General features: G+C 40.1%; 1 protein-coding gene across 2 annotated transcripts in view; it reads right to left on the bottom strand.

Moving 5' to 3' along the window:
- The window catches only part of myo1d (myosin ID), a 108,516-nt gene that overhangs the window by 29,900 nt on the left and 66,427 nt on the right, over nt 1-12,189 (bottom strand). For both annotated transcript variants that reach the window (XM_022742487.1, XM_022742488.1), the window contains 4 exons: nt 12,047-12,185; nt 11,314-11,418; nt 10,996-11,109; nt 1,782-1,936 (listed from right to left, as the gene is read on the bottom strand). In XM_022742487.1, coding sequence (XP_022598208.1) covers nt 1,782-1,936; nt 10,996-11,109; nt 11,314-11,418; nt 12,047-12,185 — 513 coding nt within the window. The remainder of the gene's footprint in view (nt 1-1,781; nt 1,937-10,995; nt 11,110-11,313; nt 11,419-12,046; nt 12,186-12,189) is intronic.

Below are 12,189 nucleotides of genomic sequence, written 5' to 3'. Positions count from 1 at the left end.
AGCTTCCTTTTGAATAATTTCTTTGAAGGTTTTTGGAAGGAAAAAAAATCATGAGGCTCCTATTGAAGTTTCACTAAAGCACGTGTAAGCTGCTTGTAATACTTGTTAACATTGGCTAAATATTGTGATACAACACAATTAATAGCATGTGACAGCATTTTGTGATTTATTATATAACCGTATTCTGTTATACAACAGTATTCTGTTATATAATAAAGCAAAAATGCTTTTACATGAACCTTTAACATGAACTTGAGGGTCATTTTAATTCCCCTTGTAAAACTTACCACAAAAAGAGTGAAGTGAGGACACCTTGAGTTAAGTCCGTTGTTAAAGGAAGTTAGTGGCTGCCTTATTTTTTTAATGTTCAGTGGAAACAACAAGGAGACCACCTACAATACGACCAACATCCGCTGAAGCTCAGGTACAAGTTTCAATACTCTATTCACAAATATCTATTCTTAAGTCACAAGTTTTACCTTGTATGGATCAACGGAACAGAACACGATGTGCTCGATCTTTTGATTACCAGGCTGTAAACAAAACACTTAAGTATCTGTATTACAAATGTGCATGTGAATGTGTTTAATAGCTTGCTCTCTGTGCCTATTCTTCAATGTCTTAAAGTAACAAAGGTACACAAAGAAGGATATGAAGAGGGACTGTTGTGGAGTGAACCTCAGGGAATCTCAAGGTAAGAAAGAGGAGGCGACTGCAGGATGGAGAGATTTCATCTAAGCGTGTAATCTATCTGTGTTTTTCTGTGCTTTGGAGGACGGAAACAAAATTAATGCTAGAACTTCCTGAAGAGAGAGCTTGGAGCTCAGATTAAGTGAACAATCGGGTTCAAGCGAGGACAGCTGTGACTGTGCACTCTATCTGCCCAATAATCCTCCTGCCACAAGTCACGTTGGTCAACACTGCACATCTGGGACAATATGATTTGATCTGATATAATGTCATTTCAGTTGGTTGTCCTTTTTCAGGCTGCACAGCATTTTCCATACATTGGCTCTACTTGGCCACCTGTCCAGTTGGATTAAGTCCCGCCCAGGTAGATAAAACCACTTATTTTACTCTTTTCAAATGAACGAATGTCTTCTTTATTATATTATTTATCTTATTTTAATATTAGAAAGGATCTGTGCCTTGTGTTTTTGGCCTGTTTTATTATGTACCACTGAGGGGCAGTGCTCCTAACTTTGTTGTATGCAGAGTCGACAATGACAATAAAGGCTTTCGAATTCAAGTTTGAATTTGAATTTTTGGCTGCACACCTTTCTGGGTTGTGGGCGCTGCAGTAACTGAGAGGGGACCAGAGGCTTCTCTTTTTGCGCAGCCACCTAGCTAACATCTATAGCCTGCATGTGAGCCATTTATGGAGCATTGCCAACTTGTAGTGTCTACATGTGAGACATTTAGGGGACATGTAAATTGTAAATTGTAGCTATAGAAAATAACCTGAGTTGCACGAGTCTCTACATCCACATCAGTCACACATCTGTCCCACCCACCACCACAAGTAAATTCTCAACCTGTGAGAAACACTAACGTGAGGACAATATGCTGATTATTAACTGAACACAATTTTCTCTGCACAGTAAACAGAAGAGGAGAAGGCCTCTACCTTCACCTTGGTGTCACCCACAGGTCATTTCAGTCCAACAATCTATGGTTCGTGCTTTTGAAGCATTTTAGGACAACAGATGGAAATGCCAGATAAATAAGTAGTTTAGCTTCTGCCACCACTTGTTGCCCACTTGCCCCCCTCCCCCACTCACCTCTTGAAGTGGCTAAGCAGGGTGCCAACCAACTCCCCGATGCGGTTCTCATTGGCAGGGACCATACCCTGCAGGCACACCACCAGATCCCTGTTGTCCTTGGTGTGGAACACAACCAGCTGGTCTTTCCCAGGGGACACGCTCACTCCCGTCACCTGAGACAGACCAAGAAAGAGAGAGGGGTGGGGGGGTGGGGACGTTTACAATTTAACAACGATAAACATGCACATAGAAGCAACAGAGGAACACAAACATGTGCAAAGGCAGGAACGTGTAGCACGTAACCATCTGTATTGTAGATAAACACAAATGCAGCACGTACACAGACACAGATGCACATGTATATTATGGGGTTTGAGCTGGCACAGCCCAGAGGACATGAGTACACTGGGGCCACTGCACCAGACTACAAATCATCATCCCCTCACGTCCAAAGGAAGGAAAGAAGAAAGAGGGAAAGAGACCTGAGGAATTTGGCACATTCAGCAGATCTCTCGTTTAAAGAGGAAAAGAAAAACCTTGAATATTAAAAAGGTACGGCTATTTATTTTTTTACAGTGTCTTACATCTAAGTCATTGAACTCTGCAATTAAAATGTTCATATAAACTGAGTGAAATAAATAAATAACTAAATAATTTACCTAGAATGGCATGCAGTTACCTCTGTCAAGGCCAAGCACGGTGAGAAGATTGCATCAAATTGTACAAACTGATGGATCTCAACACTATTAAAATGTTACATCAAGATACAAACATTATTTCCAGAGAAATTAAAAAGGTGTTGTAAAATGCCCTATTTCACAATAATTAGGAAAGTCATAAAAAAAATTCCTGTATCTGGCCCTTTAACTGGATCGACACCAACATTTAATGGACTCTTCCCTGGCCCATGTCCCAGCCCTCCACTAAGTTTCATGCATATCGGTTTAGTACATTTTTTTTCTTAATCCTGCGGACAAACAAACAAACCAACAAGTAAACAGACAGGTGAAAACATGACCCTCATGGTGGAGGTAATAAATGAATGAATAAATAAATAAAGGCCAGTATATGGTGTCTATTGGTGCATGGGATTTCTCCCACTCAGGACTTAAATCAGCACTTGGAGCTTGGAGTAAGATTTATTGATCAGCATCTCAGAGGACCAATCAAATTTTTTTCAATCACAGCCCCCAAAACCACACACCACTGGAAAGCAGCAGGGCTAATAGAGGAATCCCAAATTTGCAGTTGGATTTTCTGGCTTTACAAGTCTTCACACCGTACACACAGCAGGAAGAAACAAAATCTTCTCAGGTTGAAAAAGCTCATGTCTCATTAACTATCATTTCCTTTCTCTTTTATCCCTTTTTTCTCCTTTATACTCTTATCTCTCTTCCTTTTAGCCCAGCTCCAGTGTCATTCTCTCTCTTTTAGCCATTTATTTCTCTTTTAATTTGTCCTCCTAAGCTGAACTCAGGCTGTGCATGCTGAGGAAACAGCCGCAGGGCAGCCAGTCAGGTACACTAATATTCATTCACCAGAGTGTAATGCTCAGACAAATTCTCCATCAGGGGGCAAGACAGGCAGAGACGGGGCTGCTACCAGCGGCTATACAACCAGCTAGCTTATTTAGCTCCGACGTGACGCCTGTGACTTCAGAAACAAACACTTCACGTAATCACCATGAATTAAAGCCTTGAGCAATACTTCTCTGTCTAGCAATCCACCCCCAGTTAATTGCATGGAGCCAATTACATTTACATTTATATTAAAGGCTTAACTGATTGGAACGACAGTTGGTGTCCTAATGAGTTGGGTAATGATACATTCTGATTTGTTTCCTTGTCTCATTTTTTTCCTTGAGTCACCCAATCAGTTTTACCCTAAATATGAGATCCATTAGAGGCATTTATCTGCCCGGCCATCTGCTCGATTGTTCGTCCGATTCACACAAATCTGAAAAAACTCGAGGATGATGATAAATTTCATTACTGCCGTCCAACTTGGCCAAGAGTGTCTTACAAGTGGGGGCTGAATTGTGCGGCGGTTTGTTTGTTCATTTGTGTTAACTAGAGGCCTACTCTACTCACTGTGCGATGATTGCGATCTTTTAATCATGGTCTTGTCTGTGTGGAATCCATACAATATCAATTTTCAGGCATGTTATCGTATTGTGCAATGAACTCCTAACGAAATGCAAAAACTTTTTTAGTCACTAATAATTTTTCAAGAATAAAATACCAAATGTTTCAGCTTCTCAGTTATGAAGTTTCTCTACTTCTCTTTTTCTTATATGACAATAAACTGAATGTGGACTGAGGTTCTGAACCATGGGACATCCCAAACTTGCACAGTGCATAAAGGCCTTCCTTTACACACAACTAAATATTTTTCAAAAACAAAAAAAATAAACCTGACAAAGTGCTGAGCTCGTCAGTTAATAAAACACCCTTTGTTATATTTTTTCCGGTTGAGGGGGGTGAGTGTCACCTTGGGGTGTCCAGCACTCACGTACATGCTCTTTTTCCTTTCTTACATGCCAATCACACCGTTTGGCTCATGAGTGATCCTTTGGCTTTCTCTAGTCCAAACCATGTTGACATGTTTATTTCTGTGTAAACCGGCAGGATGGCACCGTTTCTGAGGCAGCAACAACTTGTTGCTGATGTCTTGTTTGCATTTATAACTGCCATGTTCCCAAACAGTAACACCAGTGGGTGTATATTTGGTGAAAGCACTACTGTACAGTGTGTACAAGTTGAGAACATGCAGTCAAAACTACAATGGTTTTTGGTAAGTGCTCTCTGGTCTGATCCACTCTGCTGTGTGGTTGTCATGAGGAAATAATTTGAGCAGCAGGTTCTCCCAGTTTATTCTTATGGGAGCAACTTATTGGTTATATAACACATCCCAGCAGCCCTGCAAAGATAGGGAGGGGGGGGACAAAAGCTGCAAGAGCAAAGTCTGGAGGCTCTGTGATTAAATGAATATAATATAATCAGCTTAGCTGTGCAGCCATTCATGTTGTGAGGCTGTGAGGGCACCAGTGCGACGGACACTAATGTTTACGGGGCAAAAAAAAATAGTCACCCTTCCCTGCAAGTTGCCTCTGAGATGTATGAATATATTAACAATATTGCAATTTATGCTTCATCACCTTCTCATCCTGATGTCATGCATTAATAGATTTGCATAATTTGAGAGCTACTTTCAGAAAGCAGACACTTTTTTCTTCAGAGCTCTGTTTTGTTTGAGCCTCTTGGTGAAGAACAACATGACTCTGCTGCACATGTAAACCATTCATTTGAGTGTGCAATATAAACAATGTCTATGTTGGTTGAGGTAAAAATGCACTGAAGTAAAGGGATCAATGGATGAATGAAGATAAAAAATAATAATAATAAAAAAAAAAAAAAAAAAACAGAGAGAAAAATGTGGACGAGAAACCGGAGAGCGGAGGGATTCACAAAAAAAAAAAAAAAAAAAAGAGAGTGCACATACAGGAGACCGATTTGTGCACATGCCTGAACGACACCAGACATCAGCTGATCTGCCCTGCCGCTCGGTATCCATGACAACACTGTCTCCTGGGAAGTTGGCATGACAACAACGGGAAGAGAGAAGCGGCAGCAGAGAGAGAGAGAGAGGAGGGGGGGGGAGGGACTAAGATAGGGAGAGGGGCTAGGTGGGGGTGGGTAGAGGGGGGAGGCAGGAATAGAATGAAAAGAGGATGGAAAATGGAAGGTGAACAGGAGAGAAAAGATGGTGAAAAGCAGTGAGATGACTCACTTGTGCAGAAAAGATATTTTACCGTTTCTTTCGCAGTGTTTTTTTTCCCAATGAGAAATACAGTGTAATGATCTCACTTTTGCAGCACAGGCATTAATTGGTGTATAAATCCTTTGGCAGACAGTTGTTGGCTCCTCACTAAAGTACTAGCCATCTATCAGCGAGGCCATTCCCTACCGCGGCCCTGCAGGAGCAGCAGTAAATACACGGTATAGGACTGCCAAGAGGATGCTGTGGTGTTAGCCTATCAGTGCTAATCAACAATGAGCTAACTGCTTTCCCCTCTGTTTGACCTTCTCCGATCAATAGCTCCACGTCACACCGCCGTGGCTCTCAGCCTACATCTCTATCCCTCGCTCATCCTCCTCCTCATCCGCCTTTCTTTCGTTTTGCACTTCCTCTCACCCGCCTTTGCACTTTTGCACCTTGACCAATTCACTCTCCCTTACAGCTTGACATTCACTGCATAAAATAGGCCTGGTATTATGGATGCAACAGAGCAGCAGCTACAATCAATCATTATAATGTTGACTAAAAAGATGAATGACCTCTACACAACCACAGCTATTAGCTAAAACATTAAGATGTGAAGCAATTCATTATTTTTGATCTTTGGTGCTGTAGAAAGAAAATAATAGAAAATAAAACTATATTTGTGAGATGTTATTTAAAAATTTACCGGCGGGCATGAGTGCTTCAGATGCAGTAGGGAAATCCGAAATGATTGAAAGATGAACTAGTTCCTTGTTGGTTTTTGGTCTTATTGTTGGATTTGTCAACAATAAGAAATATAAAGATAAGGTCAGTCTTTTTCTTTAGGGTCCATGTAACAGACTCAGGTCAAAGGGGATCATGATTTTACCATTTCAGCTTCAGTCATTACCTCCTTACCCATTAGCATTTTGTTTTAATTGTCTATGTTTGACTATCCACATGTTTTGTTTTATTTTATGGTATTGTGATTTTATAGGCACTATCGCTTTTTAAGGTTCTACAGAAATAAATGTTAAAGTTGAAAGGATAAGGATTTGGTCGGCATAATTCTAGATTTTTCTACAAAAAGTCCAAAACTATCAATGTGTCTTTCATGATTCACATCTTCATCATTTTCCTAAGTAACAGCATTTTTTTGTATAAAATTCCATCTTTCTGTTTTCCCACTGAGTTTCCTTACTGAGCCACCACAAAGGGAACGTGGAACCAAAGTGGAACCAAATTTACTTGACACATAACAAGAACTATGGATTTTGTCCCCTAATTGTCCATAATATTGAAATCTAAATGTCTTCACAGCCAGTACGGACAAGAGGCACAGTTACAGATACTACAGATAAGATCTTTACTTACATATGGGTACATGTCCCCCAGTGTAAGAGTGGGTCACTGTGTGTGTAATAGTTTTTGGACAACAGTGGAGCTCTGTGGTTCAGACGAATAAGATTCTTTGAGGCGCTTGTCTTTTCATGGGATTTGTTGACAATAACAAAAACACTGAATATTGCCAGACTTATTCTTTAAGAGCTTAACCGTTTAGATAAAAACAGACACAAAATAGTTGGTTTGATGGTTAAAAGGGGGATTAAAAATTCATTGGGTGTCATGTGTATGTGGAGCTCTGTCTGTAGTGTGCTACTCCTGTTGTGTCACTGTCAATGTGTGAAAGCTGCAAACCATACAGTGTGCCCCCTTGTCCTCCTACAACACTGCTGGCTCCCCATATGCCTTGTGTGTGGGACTGAGCCTCATCTATCAACTGTGTGTGTGTGTGTGTGTGTGTGTGACACTCTGTCTATGAATGAACAATAACTAAAACCCTGCTTAGCTCCTGCTGCTCTCTCTCTCTCTCTGCAACCATCTGTCTAAACACCATCTCCTCATTTCGCTTCCAGATGCAGCGACACAGGCTTTGGGTGTCCATCTCCAGGCTCTCTAATTCCCTCTTGTCATTTTTGTCAGATTGAACACTGGGATGTCTTGTCACAGTTGTCACCGCACACCGGCTCCATATCTCACTCATTTCACCAGACGACGGGGGCGTGTCCGCTTCAGAGATTAATGGATTACACATTCACTTCCTGCCTCATTTCTGCCTCACCTCCAAGGTCAGAGGTGCAGTAAGATGCAGAAGCGATATTTGTCAGAAATATCATCTGTTTATCATTTGTTTAAGTGTTAATTAAATGCTGCTTTCTATTCCCTCTTTGTCTTCTTGATAGTTAAAGGAACAGTTCAACATTTTTTTGAAATATGCTTACTGTAAATTCTCACATAGTAGCTGGGGCTTTGATTCTCTCAAGAACAGAGAGAGCCAATCACTAAGCCTTTATCTGGAGCAGGTTTATGTTAGAGATGGACATTTAATCCTTATTTCACCTCATATTCACCTCTCCGCTGCTCTCAGTTTCTCCATGAGAAGTACTTTATTCATTATACTGAATTCCAGTTGTTCCACTTTGTTGATTAATTGCTGTTAAAATACTCAACATTTCCCAGAAGAATTTCACATTAAAAGTCTTTTAGCCATTCATTTATTACCTGGAAGTGTTACGTTTTGTTTACATTAGCTTCATGTCATTCTGGAAAAACATTAGAATAGAAGCAACTGGAATTATTCCTATTAAAAATATAAAAGCAGAGTATGACAAGACTCTGTTTGGACTTAGTACTGTAGAAATGCAATGTACAGGATTTACCATGTGAGCAGTTACAACAAATGTCATCACCCTCAAAATGTTTCTACCTGGCTTTAAACAGCGACCTGCTTTGAAGGCAGTTATCTTAGCTTATCTTAGCATAAAGACTGGAAACAGGGGAAACAGCTAGTCTGGCTCTGTCTAAAGGTAACAAGATCTACCTTGCAGCACCTCTAAAGCTCACAGATTAACACCTTTTATCAGTTCGTTTGTCTGTACAGAAACTGAAGTGTAAAAATGACAAGTTTACAGGAGGTTATGTGTCGGCTTATTTTTTTGAATGGGTGCAGCCACTTCCTGGAGTTTTCGCTGGTTGACTGGCCACCTCACAGTGACATCAAGACATCACCAAGTCTTATGAGTGTGATACTGAACCAACTCTCAGCAAAAATGTGAATAAGCATAATTTCCAACACGTCAAACTATTCCCGTTAAGGTCGTGCTTGGATGCTGGCAAGTGCATTATGTGAGGGAGAATCCTCACGAGTACAGGAGGACAAACTGTACCAGAATTTGTTCAGTCACAAAAATAGTCAAAAAGAACAAAACAACAGCCTCTGGAAATGGATTACCATTGTGCAAGTAGATTGAAGAAAAAACAAAAAACAAAAAAATAAAAAACAGCTGGTTTTGGAAGCACTTGTATAAGAAAACAAGTGGCATGAAGTCAACACACAGAGGATATGTTTACCATGGAAACAGCCTCATGTGCTCTGTGCGCTCAGCAGCCTTAATAGACCTATCACATCCTGGATATGAATTAAAACCAGCCAATTGTGGAGCTGAATGAGAGTTTTGCATATTGACATGTTGCTCCAGGAAAAGAGGCTGATGGGAAATCAGAGATGATGCTGTCACTTCTGCCACAGCTGTTGTTAATTTTTTGGATGTCACATACAGCAGGACATACAGAGGGACTGTAAACCTCAACCACAAGTGCAACAGCATCATAGCTAATGTCTTAGTGTTTCCAACAGAAAGCCTCAAGTAGAGCTTCACCTGATGATTATTTTCATTAATGGTGAGTGTGTTGGGTTAGGGTAATTTTTCCAATTAAATCAGTTTATAAAATGTCAAAGAACTGTGAAAGAGCCCTCAGACGTGTTCAAATTACATGTTTTGTGGAACTAACAGTTCAAAATCGAAAGATATGGAATTAATGATGAGATAAAACAGACAAAATATGCAAAGCCTCACATTTGAGAAGCTGGAACCAGCAAATATTTTCTATTTTGCTTGTAATATGACCCAAATAGTCAACTAATTATCTAGATAACTGACAATAAATGTCCTCATTCCTTTCCTTTATTGATCTTATTGATGGGATCAATAAATGAACTAATCGTTTCAGCGCCAGTCTTAAGAAAGCTTGTGTTCAGGACTCTCTGATTATTAATCATTTGTTTCAGGATAAAAATGAAATGAAATTCTGTGTAAACAAGACAACTGTAAAACTGAAATACTGTATATGCTAATATATACACACACATTTAAACTACATGTGTCTATTGTGTGTACATTATAGAAATTTAAACTACAGTCTTGAATGAGAAGATTGTTAAACAATACAATCTCATTACTGCACTCTGTCTTTGGCAATTTAAACTGGGCAGTTCATACATTTTAGTCCATTGGAGTGGGCTCTAATTTTCTGATATACAGTATGGTCTCTGTATAACATGGTAGCCGCTATAATTAAACTCCATATCGAATAGTTCTTTGGAATGGAGCTTAAATTACAGCTGCTCATCCATACATCTCTCAGTGGTTTACGATTAAAATACATCTCTGACTCCCTTTTACCATGTGAACTGTCACTGCCTCTCAGGTCCCCTGGTAACTGTGTGTATAGTGGTCTGCCAGCTGTTTAAAACTAAACATGGAGACACAATATTTAGCTACTTTGCTCTACAGAGCTGGAACAATCTTGACCTATGTGTTTATTCCTCAGTTTTTGCCTTTGAATTCATTTTAAAATGGTTTCAGTCTGTATCTGGTGGTTTAAAGATTTATTCTCTTTTTTATGTGTTAAATATATTCTGTAAAGCAGTGATCCCTCTTCATTTGTTTTTCACCTCTTTCAAAGAGTGATTTCACCTAAAAGATGTTTACAAATAATTAATTTTTAGATGCATCTTCCAGATGAAGAGGTATTTCACAAGGAAGAAATGCAACAACTAGATCAAAGTCATATAAATAAACAATGTTTGTGTACATCAATTTTTTTTTTCTACCATAAAAATAATTTATTAACCTGATTCATCTTAAGAACACCTTGAATTGCCTTTGTGCATGACTTAACCCAACTTGCCTGAATTCTTTTTACTGCCTACAAAAGTTCAATAGAGGCAAATAAGCACAAGCTGTGACAGGTTTTTTAATTCCCTTCATATCCATCTTTCCTGTTTCTATATAAATATAAAACTCACATCAGGCAGCGATTTGGATAAATCAATCAATCAACAGCAGTAACTGTGCAGTAATTTGATCTATGGCTTTTCATTTTAAGGGCTCTACAATCCTGCATGAATCACTCTTATTGTGACTCAACGACACATGAAACATTATTTTATGGATTTGCATCTACAACACCTCTGCTTCCGTTGAGCCAATATATGTGTTACCTCTTTGGAAATCTGCTTTAAAATGCTGTTACACCTGGGTCTAATGAGCCACCCTCTGTTTACCACCCTATGTTTGCAATAAAGAAGGCTGTTAGAGGAATGGTGTTATAAAAGGAAGTGTCATACGTTGTAGAGGGGGATGCTCTTCATGGGCTTGTACTGCTTCAGGGGGTCCATCTTGTACAGGTGGCGGTCAGTGATGAGCACGGCCCTGTCCTCTGCCTTGTGGAAACGGTTGATCTGGGAAACACAAAGCTCCTCATTAGTCACCCCACAGGACACAGTAAAAGCTCACAAAAGCACCAACATCTCAACACCCTGCAGACAGGCGGCACAGACCAGGAGCCTTTGGGTTTATTTTATTTTTGTACAGACAGATACATGTTGCGGCTGAGTGTGTGTGCATGTGGTCAGCGGTGGATTTATACACTGGGAGCACTCTACCTTGCGAACATTGCAGGAGAACAGAACTCTCATGAATTTGTCTTTCCGCTGCAGCTCGCTGGAGACGAGTGTGAACGATGCTGCTGTGTCGGGACTGTCCCGCTTCTGAAAACCACAAAAGATTCCGTTAAAACACTCCAGCTCCATTTAAACAAATAAACAGAAATCACTGGCTCTGATCAGGTTCAGATGAGGTGGCTGAAAAAGAACTTACATCTTTTGTGCACATAAATCTCATAAATCAAGGCAATAAACCTAATTTATGAAGTACTAAAATTATGATTGTGTAACGAACAAAAAATTACTGCCAACACAGTTTTCAATGAATAAATTGCCTGAATCCCACATAATTAAACAGAGAACAGTCACAGTACTGATGTCTAACTCTTGCTTAACCGGCCAATAAGCCACAGTCCAGTCCAGAATATATAAGTGGTCTCACTGCACAGTCATTAATTGTAGTTATTGGAGAAACAAATGTGCCATTTTCATCTTGCTCTGTCCACCAGTGTCTACCTGCTGCACCTGAAGCCTGAAGTTGACTTGTGACTATACCAGTGCTACATTTTTTAAGTCTTTTGTTATAAAGTACCAAATTATAACAGCTTTAATTAGGCTTCTTATATGTTCATGCTGTATTGTTTGTGTGCTTTTTGTAGAGTACTTGACAGGCATCAATTATTACTGTGGTATACAAGTGCACTCAACCCACACCACTATCCCACCTACTCACCAGATAGTTTCCTTCCCAGGCTCTTTGTAGGCCCAAGTCAGCCCTCTGGCCCTTGAGGGCCTCCAGGCAGGCCACTTTGGCCCTCACCTGCAGGGCCTCCTCTGGAGAAAGGCCTTTGATCAGGGTCCATGCCCACCACCTGG

Source organism: Seriola dumerili, unplaced genomic scaffold (assembly GCF_002260705.1).
Source record: "Seriola dumerili isolate Sdu_G_001 unplaced genomic scaffold, Sdu_1.0 BDQW01000068.1, whole genome shotgun sequence".
NCBI classification, from domain to species: Eukaryota; Metazoa; Chordata; class Actinopteri; order Carangiformes; family Carangidae; genus Seriola; species Seriola dumerili.
Note: the sequence above shows the minus strand (reverse complement) of the source record. Positions and strands in the feature narration are given on the sequence as shown.